This window comes from Eubalaena glacialis, chromosome 3, assembly GCF_028564815.1.
Source record: "Eubalaena glacialis isolate mEubGla1 chromosome 3, mEubGla1.1.hap2.+ XY, whole genome shotgun sequence".
Classification (NCBI taxonomy): Eukaryota; Metazoa; Chordata; class Mammalia; order Artiodactyla; family Balaenidae; genus Eubalaena; species Eubalaena glacialis.
In genome coordinates, this window is record NC_083718.1 from 174,604,170 (window position 1) to 174,629,505 (window position 25,336).

Sequence of the window (25,336 nt, forward strand, 5' to 3'; positions counted from 1 at the left end):
GCCTCCCATTGCTGTTGGCCCTTGCTTACCTTTAAGAGCAGAAGGAACGTGAGCAAGGTGACAGTAAAAGGTTGCTAGTCCCCTGACTATGGCTCCAACCCCCCAAAACACTTGGCCCCAGCATGACCTCGAACTTTCTCATCTCATATATCTCAAGCCTCTGAGAACTTTCTGGGAGCAGCTTAGTGGCAAGAGAGCTCTCCCACCTCCACCTTCCAGTCACACTTTCCACCTGAACCCTTCCCTTGGCCATGGACCTGTACCACCTGCACCTTGGCTTACCTGTGCCTGCCTGTTTTACTAAAGTGGGAGCTTCTGGAAAGAGCACAGATTCTGGAGGCAGACAGTTCTGGGTTTGAATCCACTTTTCTGCTTTCTACCTGCATAGTCTTGAGCAAGTCACTTTATTTCTCTGAGCTTCAGTTTTCTCATCTGTAAAGCTCATAATTTTGGCATCTGGCACTTGCAAGACACTCATTAATTGGTAGCTTCCTTCAGTCTTCAATTGGTGTGTAAAGAACGCCTCAAGGAGGCTGCCCTCCCCTAAATGCAGTAGATGAGAAAGTCAAATGGAAAATATTAGTAAGTGCAGTTTGAGACACGCAGAGAAAGGGCTTTGGTGGTTAAGCCAAGGCATAAGGAAGTGGGTGCCAGAAATCATAGACACCCAGATCATCACAGCTGGAAGACTGAGATAATGATAATGCTAGTTAAAAGCAGGAAATGTTTTGAAAACTTATTCTGTATGGGTATTGTGACATGCATTATCTCATTTAATTCTCATGGCAACTCTGTGGGGGTGGGTATTATCCCCATTTTACAGAAGAAGAAATTAAGGTGAGTAACTTGCCCAAGGACACACAAGTCAGGATCCACGACTCCAGAGGCCTAAGTCCATGCTCTTAACTATCTCTAGTTGCTTTAACCCAACACCTTATTTTTTCATGTGAGGCTCAGGAGGGGAAGTGTTTCACCCAAAATCACACAAAGTGTCTTATCCAAAGGCAGGGGGAGTCTCACCCAAATTTTTACACAAGGAAACAGAATATGAGCGTCCCTTCAGGGCGCCGTTTGGTCAAGAAGTTAGCAGAGAAATTCAGATTTAAGAAACATTTATTAAGTACTTGCATCATTTCCATTCATGCTTAAAAGAACTGCCCCCTTAGTACTGTACTGATCAGATGAAAAAACAGGCTCAGAGGGATAAATGTAATTTCTCCCAAAATCAATCTAGCAAAACAGTGGCATTGTCGGGATTACACATTCAGGTCCAGAGGCTTCCAGCAGCTTCGTGAATCTAATCCCAGGTTCTCCGCTTTATGTGCCTTGGGGTGACATGAATGGACCCTCCGTTTCCCCAGACCCAGAGTCCGCTCAGAGCGGTGGATTCTGGGACTTGCAGTATCCAGCGATGAGTTTAGACTCCGTGGGCCAATAGAATTCGAGCACAGACGGCTGTACCCGCCTCCGCTGCCTGCTGGTTGCTCAGGGACACCCCTCGAATTAGCCAATGAGAAGCGCACGGGTCCTGGTCGCCTGGGAAACCATGTCACAACAAGATGGCGGCGCCGCGGGCGGCTCTGCAGCTCTGCGTGGTGAGTCACGGCCCCAGACCTTTCTGCCCATGGAGCCCCCCACACAGGCTGGGGCCCTCACCCCGAGAGCCTCAAGGACACGCGAGGCCCGCGGCCCGGCTCCCCCAGCAGAGCCCCCCGCTCCCTGGGAGCAGATTCGGTACCCCGCCTACCATGGTTCCGCGTGGAGGCAGGGGCGCGGCGACGCGGCTCCTAGGGCGGGGCTGGTGATAGAATTCACGTGGTGAGCGCTTCCAGCCTGGGATTTAGGGGTTGAAGGCGTACAGCCTGCTGGTCCGTGTCGGCGCTGGAGAGCACTGGGACCTGTGGGGGGATAAATTTGACTCCCAAAGATGTAGAGGCATAAGACAGAGCTTTCCTCTCAAAGCTTGAGTCTGAAGGGGCAGACAGCCTAACCTTTAACCGCCTCCGGCTTGAGGGGGAAGACACAGTCCTCCCAGGAAGACCCCAAAGTGAAGGGAGTAGACCAGGGTCCCCGGTCTGAGGGAGGAGACACAGCCCTGCGGTCAGGAGTCCCCAGGCTGATAGGAAGATACAATCATCGTCCTCACGGGTGTCCTATAATCCATGGGAAAATGGATCTGGAGACAGTGTGTTGGATTGGTCTGGAGTGAGACTGGAACCGGGGAAGTCAGTTTGGGGCCATTATGACAGCCCCAAAGAAGGGCAGTGAGAGTCCCACTAGGATGGCCAACAGTGGTCATTGAGAGGAGGAGCTATGTGTGAGAGACTTGCAGAGTTTAACCTGCAGGATTTGGTAACTGATGTGATTAAGAGGGAAAGAAGGAGGGAAAATTGTTGTGTTTGGATGATGGGGTCCCATTAAGAAGGGGGAAGTGGGAGGAGCTTATTTTGAGGGAAGATGTTGGTTTTGGTTTGGAGACCAGGTCCTTTTCTTTCCTATGATAGCTTTATTGAGATATAATTCACATACTGTATACTTCACCCCTTTAAAATGTAAATTTCAATTGTTTTTAGTATATTCATAGAGTTGTGCAGCCCTCACCACAATCAGTTTTAGAACATTTTCATCAGCCCAGAAGGAAACCCTGTACCCTTTAGCAGTCCACCCCCACCCTCCCCGTCTCCCTTTAACACCTCCTACCCTAGGCAACCACTAACCTACTTTGTCTCTATGGATTTGCCCATTCTGGACATTTCATATAAATGGAATCATAACAATTGGTGGTCTTTTGTGACTGACTTCTTTCCCTTGGCATAATGTTTTCAAGGTCCATTCACATTGTAGCATGTATTTCATTCCTTTTTTGTTGCCAAATAATATTCCATTGTAAGGGTATACCACATTTGTTTATCCATTCACTGGTTGATGAACATTTGGGTTGTTTCCATTTTTTGGCTATTATGAGTAATGCTGCTTATGAATAGATATACAAATTTTTGTGTGGATGTAAGCTTTCATTTCTCTTGGGTATATACCTAGGTATGGAGGCCATAAGATAACTCTGTTTAACCTTTAGAGGAACTGCTAGACTGTTTTCTACAGCAGCTGCACCATTTTACATTCCAGCAAAGGTTCCAGTTTCCCCTCATCCTTGCCAATGCTTATTAATTTCTGTCTTTTTGACCAGTTTCTTTTGAGGGGTCATTATGGTGATGAGAATTTGGAGAAAGGAGGGATAATCAGGTCTGGTGGGAGTTCATGCAGGGTAGTTTTCACTACTAAAGGCACAGTGCCTGGGGCTTTTTAGTGTGATGAAAATGTTCCAAAACTGATTGTGATGGTGGTTTCGTAACTCTGAATTTATGAATATACTAAGAACCAATGAATTGTATACTTTAAAAGAGTTAAGTGTGTAAATTATACTTCAATAAAACTGTTTTTTTTTTTTTTAAAAAAAGGCACATGCTATTTGATTCCATTTATATAACATTCTTGAAGTAAGAAAATTATAGAGATGGGAAACAGGGTAGTGGTTGCCAGGGGTTAGGGATAGTGGTGAGGAGGAGGATGAGTGTGATGCTAAAGGAGTAGCACAAGGGAGATCTTTGTGGTGATGGAATAGTTCTGTACATATTGTTTTTTAATATAAATTTATTTATTTATTTTTGGCTGCGTTGGGTCTTCATTGCTGCGCACAGGCTTTCTCTAGTTGCGGTGAGCGGGGGCTACTCTTCGTTGCAGTGCGTGGGCTTCTCATTGCGGTGGCTTCTCTTTGTTGCGGAGCACGGGCTCTAGGCGCGCAGGCTTCAGTAGTTGCGGCACGTGGGCTCAGTAGTTGTGGCTCACGGGCTCTAGAGCACAGGCTCAGTAGTTGTGGCGCATGGGCTTAGTTGCTCCACAGCATGTGGGATCTTCTCGGACCAGGGCTTGAACCTGTGTCCCCTGCATTAGCAGGCAGATTCTTAACCACTGCACCACCAGGGAAGTCCGCTGTACATATATTGATTGCAGTGGTGGTTACACAGAATCTATACAGGGGATGAAATGGCATAGAATGACACACAAATTGTACAATGTGAATTTCCTGATTTTGATACTGTGTACAACAGTCATGTAGAATGTGACTATTGGGGAAAACTGTGAAGGATACACAAGACCTCTCTACTATTGTCCTAATTTCCTGTGAATCTATAATAATTTTAAAGCAAAAAGTTAAAATATAACTAAAGAACAAATAAAAGCAAAAAAAAAAAAAAAAAGAAAAGCAGTTAGCCAGCCAAGGGAAGGGTGTGGGTAGGAGTAGGGAGACCATTTCGGGGGAGCGGGTTCCAGGTCTGAGGAGCCATGTGTGCAAAGAAAGCCCTGGTGCATTTCAGGGCCGACAGTTCAGAGTGGCTCAAGTGGAGGGTGCGATGCGGGGGGACTGTGGGTGATGATGGGTGAGGTCCAGAGACACAGGCAGGGACCAGATCATCCATGTTAAGGAATTTTGAATTTTTTTTCTGTGGGTGAGAAGGAGCCACTGGGAGTACTGAGCAGGGAAGTGACATGTCAGCTTTGGGTTTAAGAAGATTCCCCTGGCAGTGTGTGGAGACTGGTGAAGGGAGCCACAGGGGCCATCACACTTGGCCACACATACCCTGAGGATGCCCGGAGAAGACGGCAGGAACCGGGCAGGCTGGGGGCAGGTTTGAGAGGCTGGATGCTGGATGATGGGGATCAGGAAACTCTGGGCCTTGTCCTTGGAGGGCACCTCTGAGAAAGGGGCGGGGCATGAGTCCCAAACTCCAGAATAAAGACCAAGGGAGCTGCCTCCTGGTGATGCAGGTCCCCTTGCTGGGCAGATTCAGGGGCTGGTGGAGGCCAGTGCCACACGTTTCCAAAGTGGAACGAAAGACTTGATTCAGGCCCTGATGGAGGTCGTTTGATTCTTCGATTTCTAGATATTAGCCACGTGATATTTAATTCACTGAATAGAGTAGTGACCGTTAATTGCATCCCTGATGTTCATTCATCTTTCCAGAAGGAAGAGGAAAGGAAGGGAAATCAACATTTATGAGGGCCTTCTATGTGCCAATAACAGCAGCAGCCACAATTCACATTTTTAAGTAATTCCTTTGAGAGTGGCGCTGGGCTAGGTGCTTTATGTGTGTTACCCCTACCTGGCTGGTACTATTACCATCCCCACTTTACGCTAAAGGAAACTGAGGCACAGGCTATACTGGAATGGCAGAACCTATCCAGAGTCTGGGCTCTTGACCTCCCTGCCATGCAGGGTGTCTTGGTAGAATCCTGCCTTGGGGTTGCCCCTGTCTGGCTCTGAGAAGTTGGAGGTGGCACCTGGTTCTGGTAGAAGGGGAGGGGACACCTGGGCGTGATGACCAGCTCCTTGGTAGATAGACAAAAGCCCCAGGCCTGCTGGGTAGTCTTGTGCCAGGGCTTGAAATCCGGGGAAGTCCCAGTCTTCCGGCCCACCTCTGCACCCCATCCCACCCCCATCGCCCTTTCCCAAGCAGTGCTAGGCCAGAGACCTCCAAGAGCAGAGCAGAGAGCTGGATATCCAGCGGAGCAGGTGGACCTCAAGCATAGGGATCCTGAGGCCAGGCTGCCTCCAGAAACTTCTGCAGGGGCAGTGGGAAGAAGTGAGGGGTGCCGCCCCCTGGCCAGTGCTCCCTCCTGGGGAAAGTCGCCAGGGCAGAGGAAGTTTCAGGCCGCTCCCTGGTCCTGAGTGACTGTCCCCAAGGGCTGACTTCTTTCTTCTCAGGGAGTTCCTGACAGCTAGAGACTAGGAGTAGAATTATGAGCTCACCTTTGGCCTCCCTTGGCAAGACCCGGCGAGTGCCTCTGCATTCGGAGCCTGTGAATCCGGGGTAAGGAGCTGGCCTCATGGGATCTTTGTGTCCATGCCCCTGCCTCCTCCCGGCCCCTCCCATGGAGTAGGAGATTGACTCCTAGTGTCCTGGGGAAAACGATAAGAAGTTATGTATCTCTCTCCGATCACCTTATCTTTCTCGAACCTTCTTCTGGGAGGCTCTCCATGTGTCTAAGCACACACTGGGCTGTGCCATTTAGTGAGGTGTGGGCTGTGAGGTGGCTCAGCATCCATCTGTTTATTCATTGCTCATGAATTAGTTCTTCAAACACTGATGGCCCACCTGTTCCAGGCCTGGCCACATGCTGGGCTCTCAGTGAAGAGAATCCTGTTTGTCCATCTATCAGTTTCATCTTTTCAAAGCATTTTTTACCTCTCTCCTTGCTCTTCTGAACCCCACTTTGAGTCATTTGCATCATGGCCAAGGAAGTCCAGAGGTTAAGTGACAGGCCTGGGGTCCTGCAGCCATTTCAGAGCAGAGCTGGGGCTGGGCTCCTGGGCTTGGGGACTCTTGTAATCTTCTCTCCAAAGCTCTGCCCTTCAGCTCTTCCCCATCCTTCTTTGTTGGGAGGAGTCGGACACCCTGAAGCCTGCCCCTGGGCTCACCCCTGGGCCGGGATGGGATTTGGGGGTGGATGTCCTCAGGAGACACCTTCTTTAGGATTGATGGGGGACCTGGTGCCAGAGCCTCCCCTGATGGCAATCCAGGGGGTCCTAACTTGTCTGTCTTCCTTCTCCTTCCTGCCCCATTCCCAGGAGGCGAGGGATAAAAATTTACGGAAATGGTAAGTGTGGGCTGTGCCCTCGTGTCCTCCTCATGTCCTTGCAGTTGGGCGGATGGAGAGAAAGAGCATGATGAACTCCCGTCAGCCAGAGTGGCTGGCCAGCTGCAGGGCTATCTGCAGCTCTCGGATTTGGACACCCCACACCCTTAGTGGAGATGTCATCACTAACATTTGAACCCCTCCACTCACTGTGGGGTTGGCCATGAGGGGGCAGACCCCAGCCCTCCTTCTCCGACAGCCACCTGCGGCCCGTTACAGCCTTTTCTCCCTGAAGCCCAGTCCTCATATTGCTGCCCTGCCTCCTGCAGGCTCAGACCTTTGCATCCCAGCCCCCCTTTAGCCCTCAGCGTGGTGCTGGCATTGGCCACCCAGGTCCCCCCAGGGAGCCAGGTTGGGAGAACTCCAAGAAGAGCCCTGTTCTGGTTGGATCCTTGCTCTCCAGCATCCCAAGTTTTCTATCCTCATATGCTGGGGGGACAGAGAACAGGCTGCTTCAACTTGACCAGGGCCCAGGGCCCCCGTTTCACCTGGGCTTCAGCCCCAGAGCAGTGACCTGGGCATCCCTGTCTGCAGAAGATGAGGCGGACGTGCTGAATGACGCACACGGCTCAGAAGAAAGGATCTCTGTTCCTTCCTGCTATGGTGGCATAGGTGCCCCTGTGAGTAGGCAAGGTGAGTGCAGAGGCCCGAAGGGGTCTGTGTCCCTGGCAGCAGGAGAGACCCCGGGGAAAGGGAGGCCCTGAGAGGCATGGCACCTTCTCCCACCTGCTGGGTCAGAGGCAGCTGCTTCTACTCCTGGCTGACTGTGGCCCTGGGCCTGCACCCCAGACCTGTTCAGAGCCTGGCTTGGCGTAAAGCCACACACACGTTCGGCCGTTAGCTCAGGAGGTCTGGCAAAGCCCCAGGGCGGGCTGTGGCTGGCACCTCTGGAGTATACCTGGCTGGAATCCCCATCAAGAGTGATGTCAGTGGCTCTAGGATTCAGGGTCCAAGAGGAATGAAGGGCCTGGGGGTGAAGCTCAGCCTCCGGGCATCTCCTTCCTGCTTCCGCAGGGCTCTGGACAAGGCCCAAGTCCCCTAGACAGTCCCCCTAGCCTGACCCACACCATCTGCAAAGGGCTGTGGCAACACTGCAATAGTGGAGGTGCCCAAAGTAGGATGGGGCTCATTGGGGCGGCTTCCCAGAGGAGGTAGGACTGAGCAGTCCTGGGCACAGATGACGCGTGGGCCGGCAGGGTGAGCTGTGGGGAGCACTGGGCAGGGGCAGGGTCTGAGCTGGGAGTCTGGGGGAGCTGGGGATGAGGTTAGAGTTTCCCACTAGCTGTGATATCTTGGGTGAGCAGCTTCCTGTCTCTCTGTCTCCGTTTCCTCCTGTGTGAAGTGGGAATGGGAGGAGGTGATCCTCCACCGAATGACCCCTCCGCTGTACAGATCGGGAGGCGGTTGAGGTGGAAAAGGAGACCGGAAGAGCCTGGCCCCACAGCCATTCGGTCACAAAGCCAGGATCTCCATCACCCCAGGGGGGACGCTTTCAACATCAACCACGGCAACTGGCTGTTCCCCAGGTCTCTCTGCCTCTCCCCCGCCACCACCCCTCAGCCCACTCTCAGCCAGGGGCTGCCCCTGCCAAGCTCACAGTCAAGGACTTGCCTGTCCTGTCTCACTTCTCTGCAGGGAAACATTCCACACAGTTCCCTGCTCCCTCTTCTCAGAACACCCCGGGCTCTTGGCCTCCATAACACAGCCTCCCTGCCGTCCTCCTGCCCCCTAGGCTCTTCCCTCTCGGCTCCCTGCCAGCTCCAGCTTTTCCATGTGACGTTCCTCCTGCCTGGGATCTCCTCTCTCTCTCCGCTCCGCCTCAGACACGTGCTGTCGTCCGTGTGCTGACAGTTCCCAAATGTCTATATATCAGTTAAGAAGCTTTTGACTAAAGTCAACGAAAACCCTGATTCAACCAAGGAACATCAGGGGGCTTTATTATCCCACATACCAAGAAGTCCTAGGGAGACAGCTCAAAGACCTTGTCAGAAGCTCAGGTTTCTCCACCTTTCCACTGAACCATCCTTGGGCCTGTCAGCTCCACATGGTCGCGTGGTTACAGCTACATTTCCGGCTTCACACAGAGAGAGACAACATCCAGGGGAAGAAGGGGGCCTGTTTCTTCCCATGTCTCTCTCTTGTTTTCTTTCACAAATGTTTTAACTTGAAAATTTGTCAGCAAACAGAAAAGTTGAAATAATAGTACAGCAAACACCCATACGTCCTCAGCCTAGATTCAACAGTTAGTGACATCTTGCCATATTTGCTTTCTATCCATATACACATATGTTACGAACACAAGTGTATTTTTTGGATGAGCCATTTAGAAATCAGTTGCAGGTATCATGACATTTCAGCTCTAAATACTTCCCTTTGCATCTTCTAGGAGTAAGGAAGTACGTAACCACGATGCCGTGATCACACCTAAGAATATGAACAATTCAGTAACTCTCTCTAACATCCCAGTGTTCCAAAATATCTCTCATAGCTTTCCCCCCGCCCCGATTTAGGTTCTAATTGAGGGTCATGCACTGCATTTGATTGTTATACTTCTTTAGAGCAGAATCCCTGCCTCTTTTAAAAAATGACACTTTTTGAAGAGTCCAGGCTACTTGTCCCGCAGGATGTCCCCTGTAGTGATTTGTCCGGTGGTGTTTAACTTGCTCCTCTATCCACCGTATTTCCTGTGATTAGGGGTGAGATTAGAGGTGTGATTCAACTGAGAGTGAACATTTTTTTTTTTTTAATATTTATTGGAGTATAGTTGCTTTAAGGGTGAACTTTTTGACAGTGTTTCAAGGTGATGTAACCCGTATGTTGTACCACTCCCTCGTATATACATCTTCGGTGCATTACAGAATCTCTGTGCCTCAGTTTCCCAAAACAGTTCATTTCCTCAGAAAAGCTGACATATGAAAAGTGTGTAGAACTGTCCCCATTATCTCGGTGGCAGCTGTTGTTACCACCCTTATTTCCGCTGCTGGGGAGCCCGCTCCCTCTCCCCCTCCCCTGGACCCCCATACCTCAGCCTCAGCTCAAGGCCCGGGCTCTAGGACTTTGTCTGGTTGGCAGTCCCTGTGTACCACGACTCGGAGTTGATGGCCGCCATGGCGAGGAAAGTGCGGGATCTGGAGCGGCAGGTGAAGGCCCAGGCGGATGAGATGCTTTCCAAGGTGGGGCCCCAGTGGGGAGAGGGCCAGGGTCTGGTCTGAGGGGTGGAAGGTCCTGGGCTGGGGAGGCCAGTGAGGCTACTATTGCAATAGGCCATGGTGGATGGGTTCTAGAACCATCTCCCTGACCAAACCGCCCAACTCGAGGGCCAGGTCTGGCCTGGAACTGACCTGGGTCCCTGTGACCTGAGCAGAGAGGCTAGGGGTCTTCTCCACATGTGAGCAAGGCCTGTAGACCTCAGATTGGGTGGCAGCAGTGGCTGCTGAGTGCTGAGCACTTGGGGGTGCCCACCCCCTGCCCCCACCTCAGTGGGACCACAAGGGCCATCTGAGCACCGGAGCAGCGCCAGAGCGGGGCAGGGGCTTTAAGCCGGGTCTTCCCATCTGGAAGGGGCTCCCTTGGGCTCTGGGAACCACCAGGTCTGCTCCCCTCCTGCCTCGTTGCTGCAGGATCGGAAGATACGGGCCTTGGAGGAGCTGGTGGAGACCCTCCAAGAGCACCAGGGTAAGAGGCCCTCTCTGTGGGCTGGTCAGCCCCCCTTTGTACCCCCTGGGCCGGCGACCTCTGGGTATCAGGGCTCTAAGAGCATCAAGCTGAGTCCTGTGGTGGGGTCTGGGCAGTGGAGCCCAGAGGGGAGCTGTGACACCCAGGGCGGTGCCCTTCTGTGTGGGACTGAGTCCCCCGAGCGCAGCCCTAACCCAGCCCTGAGCACAGGGCCTGCCATCGAAAGCCTGGAGGAAAGGCAGCCCCCTCAGGAGCCTCGCTCGGGTGGGGTGGCGGCCTCCCGAGAGTCAGGGCATCCCCTCTCAAGGTCAGGACGAGAGGCCAAGAGGTGCTTCTCCAGGGATCCCTCGAGTTCTCGTGGAGCAGCTTCTCCAGATGACCCTCAGGCCAAAGCTCTTGTCATGGCCGCAAGTGGCCTGGCAGCCTCCGTGCGGGGGGCACTGGAACCCCTCCCCGTCTTTTCCTGAAGGCACGGTGACCCTGCAGCGGCAGGAGGAGCTGGAAACCATGTGCGCGCAACTGCAGCAGCAGATCGGGGAGATGGAGGTGAGGGAGGTGCCGGCCCCGGGCTGTCTGCCCCCAGGGACTGGGTCAGAGCCCACCTCTCTGGGGTCCCCTCACCGCACATCCCACACAGGGGCCCGGGGCACCCCCCACCCCGTTTCAGGCTTGGGCTAGCCCCTCCCCCTTCCTCAGTGTTGTCTTGAACTACTCTCCCCTCCAGCCATGGGGACCTGCCTCTGCTTCTTTGACCACATCAAGCTCTTTCCCACCTCAGGACCTTGGTCCGTGTTGTTCCTTCCACCTGAAATTTCTTTTTCTACCTTCCCCTGGCGAGTTTTCACTGATCCTCAGTCTCAAGTCAAGGTGGGAGCCCTTTCCCAGGGGACCCCCTTCACCTCTGACCAGGGCAGGTTCTCCATCCTGGGCTTTCTTAGTACCACATCTCTCTTCCTCTGGGGACCATGGACTCCACGAGGGAAGGAGGGAGGGACCACTTTTCTCCTGTTCGTTGCTGCGCGCCCAGGACCTGGCAGGGGCCTGGTCATGTGTGTTTACTTCATTGGTCATGGCCATTCCCTGCCTCTGGACGTGGCATCTCACTCACCCAGTGTCACCTTTCTTGCCCTCGTTCACACAGCAAGGCTTGAACTGGAGGGACCCCAAGCTCAAGGGAGGGTCCTAGACATGCATACATCCTCAGGGTCCCCCACTGCCTCACCGGCCCCACCAGAAGCTCCTCCTGGGGTCTAACCTCTCCCTCTCCACACAGAGTTGGTTTCCAAAGCCCCAATCTAATTTAAGACCACAGACGCAAACCCCCAAGCAGCAGCTGCAGCTAAGGGCCCTTCCCACCCAGCCCTGTTCATACCCGGGGCTGTGGGTAAACAGCTGCTCTCTGAGCGGCCTGCTAGGACTGCCGGCAGCCCGTGGGGCTTCTCTGAGCAGCTGCCACAGGAGTGAGGGCTGCCCCCTCAGGGCAGAGGGCATTGGGGCTCCCACGTTCACGTTGTTCACACATTTATTGCTTCATTAATTTAGCAAACTCAGACAAAATATCTCCTGTGCACCCGGCACCCTGCCAGGCACTAGGATGCAGACAGGGTCCCTGCCCTCATGGCACTGACAGTCTAGAGGGGACAGACACATAAACAAGTACACAGGAAGAGACACAAGTACAGAGTATGGTGAAATATTTAAAAGGGTAACACATTAGAGACTAGCTGGGACGTGGGCCACTCCCTGCCTTGGGAGGTGGGAGCAGGGAGGCATGACTGTTTGGGCCAAGTTCATTTTGAGATGCCTGTTGGACATCTAAGTGTAGATGGCTAGAAATTTGAAACTGAAAAGGAAGAACATATGTTGCAAGAGATGAAGTCTGAAGTGTGCCCGCTGGGTTAGGCAGCGGACAGGTTGCTGCGGGGTGACACTGGGCAGGAGATCTAGAGGATGAGGAGGGGACCAGGGAAAGAGGATCCAGGCTGAAGAGATGAAAGTCTCCACCTCCCGCCATGTAGACTTGGCTTGTGGCTGGGAGTTGTGGGGAGCGAAAGGGAGAAGGAGAAGAGACCACAGGGACCACATCCCAGTGGGGCGGGGCAGGGTCGGGAACAGAATCCTCAAGAATGGGAAGCCATAGGAAGGTTTCAGGTAGAGGAGTGGGGGGGGGGGAACGCAGGTAGAAGCGCAGTTTGAGTTGTCCAGGACGGAGATGACCACGGCTTGAACTAGGGGAGAGGGAGCAGGGTGGACGGACTCAAGTCTGCCTTGGAGCTGGTGCCACAGGCCTTGTGGGCCCTGGAGGGCAGGGAGAGGATCGGGTCATGGATGAGGCCCAGGTGGAGGGGGTGCCATTGACTAAGCCCGGGAGGCTGAAGGGAAAGAGGTTTGGGAGGTGGGGGCAGGGAGCCATGACTGTTTGGGCCAAGTTCATTTTGAGATGACTATTGGACATCTAAGTGTAGATGACTAGAAATTTGAAACTGAAAAAGAAGAACATATGTTGCAAGAGATGAAGGCAGAAGTGTGCCCGCTGGGTTAGGCAGCGGGCAGGTTGCTGATGGCTGCTCGTAAGCAGTTGCAGTGAGTTGTGGAGATGGAGGCCGGGCTGGAGTGGGTTGAGGGAAGGAGTGGAGATGAGGAAGCAGCAACAGGAAGCACAGACAACTCAGTTTTCCTGTGGCAAAGGCGCTGGGAGGCCAGCCCTAGAGAGGCCACATGTGGGACATGTGGGTGGACATGTCCTCTCAGACCTGCAGAGCAGGTGTCCCTTCCTCTCCTCCCACTCGGGCCAGACCCACATGGCTCCCTGCTGCCATAATGGCTGACTTAAGTGAGTTCCTACTTGTGCCAGGCCCTGTGCTAAGGACATGACGTGAATTACCTTAGTGAGTCCTCACAAGCTTCATTTTACAAGGAGAAGCCTGAGGCTCTGGGAGGTGAGGTGGCTTCCCAAGGCCACAGCCAGGAAGTGGCCAAGACCCCCGGGCCCATTGCCTCTATCCAGTCGGCTGGGAGCTGAGGCCTGAGGCTGGGGGCTGGGCTGATGCCGCCTTTTCCCCTGGAAGGGGCTGAGCTGACAGCGCCCCCGACATCTCCCTCGTCTCTCCCCACAGCGGTTCCTCGGTGACTACGGCCTGCAGTGGGTGGGCGAGCCCATGGGTGAGGAGGACTCGGAAGATGGCGAGAGGGACTGGATGACAGCCAAGAAGTTCTGGAAGCCAGGTAGAGTCGGGGTCCACCCCGGCCCCTCCTGCAAAGGGAATTCCCCTACAGCTCCCGATGGCCCACAGCTGTCCAGAGGCCAGCTCATTCATGCCCCTCCTGCCAGCATAAGGTGCCCCAAGGCCTCCCACACTTTGCCACTGACACAGGGGCAGGACGGAAAGGCCTCAGCCTCCATCCCTGACCACCTAACCCTAGACTCTGCTTGCTCATCTTTCTAAGGCTCCAGGGACCCAGGGATACAAAATGTAACAAGACCTCATTTGTCTCAGGCACCATAGTTTACAAAATGTCACCCATTCAAAAGCTGTGGCCTTTAGAAGCAATCCCCCTGCTTTGAAAGCTGCCCCTCAGTCCAAGGGCTCCGCCCCCTCTGTGGACTCCCTTTCCAGGTTCATTTGTAGCAAACTATTGAAATCTACCTGCATCTCTGGGCCTCCACCACCTTTTATTTTATTTTATTTTATTTATTTTTTAAAAATATTTATTTATTTATTTATTTTTGGCTGTGTTGGGTCTTCGTTTCTGTGCGAGGGCTTTCTCCAGTTGCAGCGAGTGGGGGCCACTCTTCATCGCGGTGCGCGGGCCTCTCTTTTTGCGGAGCACAGGCTCCAGACGCGCAGGCTCAGTAGTTGTGGCTCACGGGCTTAGTTGCTCCGCGGCATGTGGGATCTTCCCAGACCAGGGCTCGAACCCGTGTCCCCTGCATTGGCAGGCAGATTCTCAACCACTGCGCCACCAGGGAAGCCCCACCTTTTATTTTTAACTCAACTGCTAATATCCCAGGGGATGCATTCCAGAGATTTGGGGCCATAGAACTGGCTACTTCCTTTTTTTATATATATATATATATATATATATATATTTTTTTTTTTTTGGCTGCATTGGGGTCTTCGTTGCTGCGCGCGGGCTTTCTCTACTTGTGTTGCGGCGAGTGGGGACTACTCTTCGATGCTGTGCGCGGGCTTCTGATTGTGGTGGCTTCTCTTGTTGTGGAGCACGGGCTCTGTGGTGGGCGGGCTTCAGTAGTCGTGGCTCGCGGGCTCAGTAGTTGTGGCTCGCAGATTCAAGAGCTCAGGCTCAGTAGTTGTGGCACATGGGCTTAGTTGCTCCGCGGCACGTGGAATCTTCCCAGACCAGGGATCGAACCCGTGTTCTCTGCATTGGCAGGCAGATTCTTAACCACTGCGCCACCAGGGAGGTCCCAGAACTGGCCACTTCTGAAAGCTGGGTCCATTCTCTTCAAAGAATGGAGGTCGTTGCCTGGAAGGTAGTTCTCCAGGCTCTGTTGGTCACACCTGGGTCCTCATCTCCACCGCCTAGCCCAGGTGTGACTTGGGTACTCGAGTTCTGTTCTCTGAGCCTCCAGTTCCTCATCAGTAGATGGGGGTGTATTCTTTCCCATGGAGTTACTAGGAGTCAGTGGGTTGGACGCAGCACCTAGCACTGACCTCGCATGTCATCAGCCCCACAAGTGGGAGCTCTCATTGTTTTCCACGGTCAGAAGGCAGTGGCAGTCTCACGGGAACATGAGCTTGGCTCCCGGGGGACTGTTTGGAAGACAACTGTACTTTCTTAATTTCATAAGTTTCCTGCTGGGTAAAAACCCAGACTGAAAACATGAGAGTCCCACCTGCTGCACTTTGGCTAGATCCCCCTAAATCTCAGGGGAAAACCCCCTCACCCTTGTTTCAAAAGCATCACTTCCCATTTGCACCATATTTGCCACTTTTCAAGCATTTTCACAAATAGCCTTGTCACGGGCCAGGGGTTATTCCATTTTACAGATGGGGAAACTGAGGCACTTAAGCAGTCTGAAGACTGTTGAGTGAAGGGGGCAAGACTTAAGGCTGGGAGCCCACTGGGAGACGATTACAGTCATCCAGGCCGAAGATGAGATGATGCCCAGCATAAGGGTGATACTGGTGGGGCTGGTGAGAAGGGGCAGAGCAGAGAGATTCAGGAGGGGAATCCATGGCCTTGGCGATTGCTCGAACGTTAGGGAGGGGGTGGGAGGAACCTGGGATGACCCTGGGAAGCACGGCTGTCGGGGAAGATGCTCAGTCCATTTGGGACACGGCAAAGCTGGGGAGCTGTATGGCACCCGGGCCATGCCAGGAGCTGAACCCTGGGCTGAGTGCTATGGGAAGTTCTCCCTGGGTGAGAGGTGAGACCCTGGCAGGCAACTGCCAGAAGCTGTAAGAATGTCCCTTCCTCGGGTCTAGGGCCAGAGGCCTGCCAGCACTGCGGACACACACACGCACGCACGCACGCGCACACACACACCGCCCCTGTGTGGTGAGCTGGGCTCAGGCCTCATGTGGCCTTGCTGACTAGTTGGAGGGCAGACTTCCTTCTGGCCAGTGGGGGCCTCCCTGCTCCTTTGGGGAAGGGGTGAGACCAGACAGCTGGTTTCTGGACCTGGTTCTGTGGATTCTACCCTCTCCTCCCAAAAAGAGAGCAGCCCCCAACTGCTCTGTGTTGTTTGTTTTTGCTCAGAGTACGGCTGTTCTAAAGCCACTTGTTCTAAAGCCTGACCACAAGCTCCTGATTTGTGTCTTTTTTCTTCTTTTGCCTTTTGATTCTTCAACATGGAGGGGCCTCAGTTTAGCTTTTCTGACAGATGAACAACATGTTTTTCATTTCTAGCAGTTTTTCCTCCTGGGACTGCCCCCCCCCCCCCCCCCCCGCCTTTCCTGGCTTTTTCCCTTCCTCTCCCTATGGCCTTGTCCCCAGGTGCCAACCTGCTCCTGCCCCAAGGGCCCTTGGGTCCATGAAGCCAGCCTCTGGCTGACCCTGATGCTCTGGCTTGTTTCTCTGGCTCTCCCTCTGTTGGGTACCACTCCCCACAGGCCTGGGGCAGCAGGCCAGTGGACTGGTGAGCTGGGGCATCTGTATTAGGCAGACTGGGGCTGATTCAAACATTCTAGAGCCTGGGACTCTTGCCTTAAGGAGGAGGGTCAGTTGGGCCCATGAAGGGGCTCAGGGGAGAGGAAGCCTTGCAAGGGCTTGGCCTCAGGCCAGATCATTCACCCCTTCCCACCAGTATGTTGAGTAGCAAACAGGATGCCGTGCCAGGTGCTTCAGGGTATGCGGAGACATGAAAGGGACAGTTCCGGCTCTGGTCCTACCACCTTCGGGTCAGGTGTTGAGCCTCAGGGCTGAGAGCTCCAGCCAACTCTGAGCTCCCCCGCCTCCTCCCCCCTTCGCCTCTGAGCTCCTCACTCTCCCCACCCCTCATCAAGTCCCTGCCCTCTCTCTACATCTCCCCCTCCCCCTCCCAGCGCCCACTTCCCCAACCCTTTTCCCCAAGCCCAGGCTCCGGCATCTGTGTGGGAGCCTCTTCCCTCCCCTGCTCAGGAAGCCAGCCTGACTCCACCATGGGCTGTCCCTGGGCTGCCCTTGTGCCCCTGGAACTGGCCTGGCCTAGACCCCGGGCAGGCTGGGCTCCTCCCACCCGCACTCCCACTAGCTCGGGCCTGTGCTGTGTCCCCCAAGTGCCCTGCCCCCTTTTCTCCCCTCCTGTGAAGCTCAGCTCAGACCCCACCTGCTCTAGCACATGTGCGTGGAGTGCCTGCTCGGCGCCAGGCGCTGTGCCGCCCTGCAGCTGCCCCGGGCGCGTGGTTAGGGGCTCTGCGTTGCAGTGAAAGCCTTAAAGGCTCTGGCTGAAGAGGGGGGCCTGGGTCAGATCGTACCCTGTGTGGGGAACCTGCCTCACCTCTGAGTCCACATCCTCATCTGTGAAGTGAGGAGATGGTACGATTGACCCCTAGGCCCTGAATTGAGAGCACTGAACACCACAGTGTGGAGTATGTGGAGTGTTCTCTCAGGCTGACATGCGGTCGGTGAATGATGACCGTGTCCATTTACTGCCCCGCCCCTGCTGTGCTCCAGAGTGCCAGCACAGGGCTCAACCCGAAGGCCAGGGCACGTGCACATGCAGGTGATTGGCAGGCATTGCCTGGGTGCCCTTGGCCTGGATGGTCAGAGCCCGCTGGGACTATCCTCTGTACAGGAGGAGGTGGGGACAAGCAGCGTGATGATCAAAGCAAGGGCCAGAGAAGTCAGCTCCTGCCGAGTCGCAGGCTGGCTGTGGCCCTGGCGGTGACCAGACTCTCGGAGCCCGTTTTCTCCCCGCCGGCTCCTCGGAAGAGCAGAGTGAATGTAGGTGAAGTCCCCAGAGCAGGGCCTGGCGTGCAGGTGTGTGGAAATAGTGGCTCTGTTTCCTTTCAACAGCCTTCGCCTGCGGTGCTGGGACGGGCCTGCTGGGGCGCGTCGGGCGCTGCCGGGATTTCACGGCAGCAGGTTGTCCTCGCAGTGAGGGTGCGAGGGGCCAGCCCAGGGCAGGCTCACCACTCACCTGCGCTAGGGGCAGGGTCTGGCCCTCTTCTGGGCCCTGCAGCCCCATGGTGGCACTTAACACATGCCACTGTCACTGTCTGTCACCCTGTCTCCTTCATTCAAGTATGAGCCTGAGGAGGGCAGGACTCTGGGCATGGGCGTGGCCATGCTGCTCAGGGCCTGGCAGAGCACGGGCGCTGCGGACATACTTGCTGGATGGCGGGGTGGTGGGGTGGAGGGACGGATCCAGTGCTTCTTGAGCACCCACTCTGTGTCAGGCCCAGGGCTGGATGCTCTTGCCTGTGTTCAAGGAGTGACCGGTGTAGCTGAAGAGACAAATAAGCAAACAAAATGACACCAGCCTGTGATGAGGGTCAGGAGTGGCCCCAAGGGCTCCAGAAACCCAGGAGGAACAGAGGCCCAGGCTCAGGGGCAGGGGCTCTGGGCAAGGCTTCTCCAAGGAGGTGGTGAGAGAGCGCCTGAGCCCTGTGATGATCAAGATGGTGGGGTGTTAGTGACAACAACAGCTCTGTCTGCCAGGCACTTCCTGTGAGCCTCACAGCAACCCTGGAAAGTGGGGCTGTTATTGTCTTCATTTTATAGAAGAGGAAGCTGAGGCCCAGAGATGTTGGCCCATGTGCCCGGGGTCACATAGCTTGGAAGTGGTAGCCCGGGCTGTAGGGCTTCAGAGTGTGAGCAGGGGAGCTTGTTGAGGGCAGGCTGGGGAGCCAGGGCTCTGAGGGTCTTGGGAGTTGGGCCAAGGAGCTTGGACTTGATCTCCAGGCCTCTTCACTCCCCTTTTAAATAAAATCATGGGCTCTCAGAAGTTGGATGAGGCCTCAGAGATGATCTCCCTGCACCATACCCCTCCTTGGAAAGGAACCCCAGTGAGCAGTATCTGAAGAATCGACACTGAGAGGCAGCCTGTGTGGTCACTGAGGACAGAGGCTTAGAGTCACCTGGGCCCTGCAAGCTGCGTGACCCGGGGCATGTCACCTTACAAGGCCCAATTTCCTCATCTGTAAAATGGGAGAAGGAAGACCTGCCTCTTGGTGCTTGGCACATAGTAAATGCTGAGTCATCATCACAGTCAGTTCACCCCTGGATCTTGCGGGCAGGATGAAGATTTCTATTACCTACCCATTCCCTGGAAAAGAAAGCTGCGGCTCAGAGAGGAAATGCCTCACTTGACCTCTGACCTGCCTCATCCCATGTGACGTGGCTGCACAGGGCCAGGCTTCTGTTGAGCACTCCCGGCTGTGAGGTGGCGATGCCAGGCTCTTCCTGCCTTATTCTCTTAGCCCTGGTTTGTCCAGAGCTGCGGTTCCTTCTCCCGGGCCCCTTATCTCACCTCAATTCTGCTGCATCTGATACCTGCCAGGCCCACCCTGCTTTCACTTCTCCACCCCCGAGCCCTGGCTGAGAGCCTTCGGGGCTGATTTTCTCGGCCAACTTTTCTTTTCTCTTTCATTGCTTCTTGGCATCCTCCCCTGGTTTCCACCTGCCCCTTCCCCTGTCGACGCGTCAGCTCCCTGAAAAAGCCCAGGCCCCAGGAGGCGGCTGGATTAGCAGTCCGCGCGCGCATCTGAGTCGTCCTATTGGCTGTGCTGTGTGGCCTGCCTTGGCCAAGTCATGTGACTTTCTAGGCCTCACTTTCCCATCTGTAAGAATACAGGGATGGGGGCAGGTGTTGAAAGTGATGAGCTTTTCTGTTGTTATTTTTAGGTTTACCTAGGTGTTCTGAAAGTAGTTAGTTAGTTGTTAAAGGAAAATAGTGTCTTGAGATTGTTCTGGCTCATACCAGGGATATCCAGGATGTTCTGTGAATTTTTCTTGGGACTCTCAGGGACTCCAGGGGACCCCAGGAAGAGGGGGGCGCAGGTGCAGCCCCTGCAGCAGTAGGAGATGTAGGTGAGAAGGGAAGGCCAGCTGGGGCCTACCGTTTCAGCAGCCACAAAGGCAACAGGAAACAGGGCCGCCCACATCTGTACTTCCCCGGTACAGCCACTGCACCACTGTGGGGAAAGGAATTGGGTCCCCAGAGTCCTGACCCACATCCTGCCTCAGCCTGGCTGTCCTGGTGAAAAACAGCTTCCAAGAAGGCCCAGAAAGTCACCAGTGTTTTATAGGGTTACACCCTAGTAGATGACTTAGTTCGGGGCCAGATCCCTTCAGGACTGAGAACAAGCTCCTGGCCTGTCCTCCACCAGCATCCCACCTGCCCTGTATTCTTTCTGCTCTGGCATCTGTCTGGGCTGTCTCCATCACCCCACCTGCACCCCGTGAACCTTATGAACAGCTCTATGGACAACACATTTTTCAGAAGAGGAGGCCAAATACATGTGCAACCCAAGGTCTCCCATGTCTGTTCTGTCCAGCAGGTGTCCCGACCCTCACCTCTCTCTCCTGATGGTGCAGATGGGTGGAAAAACAGACTCCAGGGTCAATCCCCTCTTCTAACTTGCCAAGTGGCCTGAGGCAAATCATTTTTCATCTCTGTGGGCCTGTTTCCTCATGTGTAAAATGGAGATAAATAACCCCTGCTGCGTGGCCTCTGGGTTGGCCTGAGGTCCATTTGTGCACGGTAGAGCTGGTAACAATAACTAACACAGACAGATGCTTGTTGGAATTCTTACGTGGTCATCTTGGACCCTCACAGCCATCCTGGTCCTATCATCATCCCCTTCTAGAAGAGAATGCTATGGTGCAGAGCGTTAAATGACTTGACCAAGGTCACACAGGTAGAAGTGGAGGAGCTGGAATTTGAGCCCAGACAGCTGGGAACTCTGCACTGTGCCTTTCAGCTGCTAACCCAGTGCCTGGCACATCTAATCTGGGATCTGCTCCTGCTCCTGCCACTTACTGTGTGTGTCCCTAGGCCAGCCATTAACCTCTAACCCTTAGTTTCCTAATATGGAAAATGGGGATGTTTATAGTCCCTACAGCATAGGGTTGGTATGAAGAAAGAATGGGATAATAGATGTTAAACCCCTAGCACAAAGTAAATGCTCACTAAAAGACAGCTATTATTATCTAGTGTTAGCTGTCCTTCCTCCTCCCCAGGTGGTCACTTAAAGAGATGCTAAGGCCCCTGCCCAGCATGGGAGGGGGCTGTGGAAGCCAGGGATCTGGAGCACACAGCAGCTGTGAAGAGAGGCTCATGGGTGTCAATCCTCTTTGCCAGGGGACTCACCGGTACCCCCCCAGGTGGACTTTGACAGGCTGCTGGCTAGCCTGAAGGATCTCAGTGAGCTGGCGGTAGACAGTGACACCCAGCTGGCGCCAATGCCCAGCAGAGTGCCACACTGTGTCCTTGAGCCCATCCCACTGAAGCTCTACCGGAATGGCATCGTGATGTTCGATGGGCCCTTCCGGCCCTTCCATGATCCCTCCACACAGGTAGGAGTGACGGGGAGGGGAGATAGGCCTGTGCACCCTCAAGCCACTGTGGTGGCCCACCCCCTGCTCACCATTAGTTGGAGATGATGGGCCCAGCTCACCCCCAGCACCCAGGCTCATGCAGAACCTCCAGAACCGCCCCCCCCCCAACCATGTCCTGGGACTCTGTTTCCAGAGTCTGATCCAGAGAGTAATTGGCCCCATGATCCCGGGGCCCAGAGCCTGCCATCTAGACAGGAAGCAGGGTGTAGGGCACCGCACAGGTCCAGCCAGGCCTCACCCTACCTCTCCCCCTGCAGCGCTGCCTCCGAGACATATTGGATGGCTTCTTCCCGTCAGAGCTCCAGCGGCTGTACCCTGACGGGGTCCCCTTTAAGGTGATGGGCTCTCCTCAAACCACTCACTCCCAGTGTGGGGATTTTGGAGGGGGTGGGAATGCTTCCTCAGGCATCACCTAGGGGCACTGCCCCACCTCAGAGACCCCAGTCTGATGACCTCCAGAAGGAGGGTGAGCCTGAAAGGGGGCTGGGAAGGGAGCGGGGAGGCTGCCGTGGCCATACTTGCTGCATCAGCAGTGGGGAAGGCATGTAGCTGAACGGCAGGCAGCGCCCCCTTCTGGCATCCTGAAAGCAGAGCCCTCAGCTGCGTGGGACCACTGCCCCTCCTCCCCAGCATTCAGGACACCTGGACAGCCTGGGGAACGTGAGGAGTCCATGCAAAAGTGGCCTGGCTCCCCCCAGAGGCTCCTGGAGCCTCCTGGTTGGGGTGGAAGGCAGTGCCATTGGGGGGCAAACGTTGGGACTAAAGGACTTGAGATGGAGCCAGCCCCCTGCTGTGGGGGCAGTCGGCAGTGAGATGAGGGTGCTGTGATGGGAGCACATGAGGCCGTGTCCCAGAGGGTGGTGCGTTAGTTCCACAGTGAGGGCGTGTGAGGGAGTGTGTGCCACCATGGCTTGGAAAATAGCGTGAGTCACGACCAGGGGTGTTTGAGGTAGTTCATGCCAAGCAGGGCTTTGCCCTCTCCTAACATCCTCGTCCCGCCCCTCCTGGTCTGCTCCCGAGAGGGACTCTGTGAGGAGGATGTCAGTACTGTGGCGCCAGCTGGCGTGATGAGGGGAGCTTGCAGGAAGAGCAGGGCTCAGGTGGGTGGGAGCAGCATGAACTGCATGCAGCTCTCCTGCTCTTTCCCAGGGCCTCAGTTTCCTCATCTGTAAAATGGGGATTGCATCAGCCCATCCCTTGGGGTTTATTCCTGGGGCCTCTGTTTGGGCAAGTAGGGGTGGGCATGGAGCCCAGGGCTGAAGAGCTGTGCCAGCCGCTGTTTCCCTTCCTTCTTGCCAGGTGAGTGACCTGCGCAATCAAGTCTACCCAGAGAATGGGCTGGACGCGTTCCCAGGCGAGGGCCGAGTGGTAGGCTGGCAGAGGATTCGAAAGCCCTTGGACAGGATGGAGCACCCAGGTGAGCTCGGCCCTGAGGCTGAGCCAGGTGGTGGGGGCACTGTGCAGGGCAAGCTCCAGGTAGCCTCCTCCACCATCACACACAGTCCCTGCCCCGGCCAAGGCTCCCAATGCCCTCTCTGCAGGCTCCAGGATGACCGCCGAGAAGTTTCTGAACAGGCTGCCCAAATTTGTGATCCGACAAGGCGAGGTGATTGACATTCGAGGCCCCATCCGGGACACCCTGAAGGTGAGGCCAGCCCTGGCTCCCCCAGCCTTATTGGCGGGGTGGGGGGGTGGTGGGGGCAGGCTTTACCATCAACCCTGGCCCAGCCTACCAGAGCAGCGGCTTATCTGGAGGCTCAGGCTTGAGGGCCCCTGAGGATGGCCTGGATGGAGAGATGAGTTCCTCAGAGCTGTTCCCCTGTCTCCTGGAAACGATGGAGCTGGTGAGCTCTCAAGACTGTCTCCTGGTCTCTCTGAGCTGCGACCAGAGAGCAGCTGGCCAACGCAGGAGTGTGGCTGTAAGAGTGGGAAAGTCAGGGGAGTCTAGGTTGGGGGTGAGCCCAAGTTCAGGCCACCCTCTTGAGGTCCAGACCGAAATACACCTTCCTGGCCTTCACAGGACTCATCATCCTCTCTCCTCACTCACTATCCTGCTACTCCTCCCTCGTCTCCACCTGTGAAAGATACCAAACCCGTTTCCCAGAACTCTGCCTTCACCACACATGGCCAAGTCCTGTCAGATCTGTCTATCCCCAGAACTGCTCCCGAATCCATCTCTTCTCTCCATTCCCGCTGCCCACCATCCTAGCCTAGGCTCCAGAGTGTCTTCCAGACAACTGCAGTGGCCCCTCACTGGCCTCCCACCTCCACTCCCGCCCTGCCAGCCATCCTCCCCCAGCAGCCTCTGTGCTTTTTTAAAAATGCAAATTGGATCTTGGCTCTTCCCTGTTGAAACCCTCCAGTGGTTCTTAGGTAAGGCCTGTCATTCCTTTCTGGTCCTCTTCCCACCTCTAACCTTTTCTTTCTTCCAGTCCAACCTGATTCCCAGCTTCAGCCACATGAATGCTGACACTTTCTCAAATATATCACCTCTTCTCAGAAGTCGTCCCTGACCTATGCTGTCTGGAATATCCTTGCCCCCCATTCCATTTCTAAGGACTCCTCTTCATCCTTCAGTCACAGCTCAGGTGTCATTTCCCCAGGGAAGCCTTCCCTGACCCATGCTAGGTTAGGCACCCAGCCTGGTCACTGTGTGGGGTTCTGTCTCCCCAACTAGAATGAGGGAAGGGAATGATGGGGCTACCTCCCAAAGCTTCCGTTCTGTTTCCTCTCCTTGGGCCCCTGTTTACACAGAATACCCCCTCCCCCTTTGGCTCACTGGTCTCATCCATCCCTGGTCAGGAGAAGTCCCCTGTAGGGGTTGGGGGGAGGGTGTGACTGGCAGGGCCCAGGGCTCTGTCCACTCCATCGATGCCTTCCAGAACTGCTGCTCATTGCGTGTCCGGATCCAGGAGATCGTGGTGGAGACACCTGCCTTGGCTGCTGAGCGTGAGAGGTGAGGGCAGAGTGGAGAGGTGAGGACCCTGGGACTGGGCTACCAGGGGGTACTGACGGCCTCTGGGTCCACAGGAGCCAGGAGTCTCCGGAGTTGCCCGCGCCCACGCTCTCCACGCTGCGCATCAAGTCTGAGAATGGCGAGCAGGCCTTCCTGCTGATGATGCGGCCGGAGGACACAGTCGGTGATGTGCGCACCCTGCTTGCACAGGCCAGGTGGGCGCAGGGCTCAGCTGGCGGCCGCAGCGGGGCTCTGGCCCCACGACCCGGCCTGATTCGTTCTTCCCTGTCCCCAGGGCCGTGGAGGCCACCACCTTCGAGATCTTCAGTACGTTCCCGCCCACAGTCTACCACAATGACGCTCTCACGCTGCAGGCCGCGGGCCTGGTGCCCAACGCCACGCTGCTGCTTCGGGTGCGCCGGGCTCCGCCGCCCGCCCCCAGCCCCGAATAAAGCGCCCACCCTGACAGCGGCTGCTCTGTGAGGCTCTCTTGGCAGGGCAGCCCAGCAGCACTAGCTCCGCCGAGGAGGGGGCGGCGCTGAGCCGCCCCTCTGTAACTCGAGCCCCAGCTGGCGGGCCTGGCCGCTGGGTCTTTGTCCTCTAGGTTCCTCTTTCTGCCCAGAAGGGCTAAGCTGCTCCAGGGGAGAGAGGGCCCGCCCCAGCCCAGCGCCTCATGTGCCAGTGTGCAGATCCCTGCGCACAGACACGCGCAGAGCCACAAGCACGTGGGGACACTTCAACACTATGCACCAAAGCCACTGCCCCAACGCTGGCAGAACTGCATCTGGGCACCCACTTCCATAACATCCACACCTAGCCGAGCTGTTGGGACACAGGCAGGTGGCCACGAGGCACACCCGCATTACTGACTGGCATGCAAACGTGCAGTATACACCAAGGCAATGGACACCATCACATGCATGTGCACTGGAGGGTGACCCACCCACACTGTCTCTAGAAACCGTTGGTCCACACAGGTATGTGTGTGCTGGGCATATATCC

General features: G+C 55.2%; 1 protein-coding gene across 4 annotated transcripts; it reads left to right on the top strand.

The window, feature by feature from the left end:
- The first annotated feature begins 1,548 nt into the window (after nucleotides 1-1,548).
- On the top strand, nucleotides 1,549-24,817 carry UBXN11 (UBX domain protein 11). Of its 4 annotated transcripts, none has more exons than XM_061186946.1 (15): nucleotides 1,549-1,595; nucleotides 5,765-5,870; nucleotides 6,629-6,657; nucleotides 7,231-7,329; nucleotides 9,769-9,869; nucleotides 10,317-10,371; nucleotides 10,841-10,917; nucleotides 13,488-13,596; nucleotides 21,122-21,336; nucleotides 21,636-21,713; nucleotides 22,678-22,795; nucleotides 22,920-23,023; nucleotides 24,261-24,334; nucleotides 24,409-24,549; nucleotides 24,630-24,802. In XM_061186946.1, exons 2-15 carry the CDS (start codon nucleotides 5,800-5,802, stop codon nucleotides 24,784-24,786), a joined length of 1,428 nt encoding a protein of 475 aa, XP_061042929.1. In that variant the 5' UTR covers nucleotides 1,549-1,595; nucleotides 5,765-5,799; the 3' UTR covers nucleotides 24,787-24,802. The 4 variants fall into 4 exon arrangements, with proteins under 4 accessions (XP_061042929.1, XP_061042930.1, XP_061042928.1 ...); XM_061186947.1 differs by having other exon boundaries at nucleotides 24,409-24,523; XM_061186945.1 differs by having other exon boundaries at nucleotides 24,409-24,817.
- The last annotated feature ends 519 nt before the right edge of the window (nucleotides 24,818-25,336 follow it).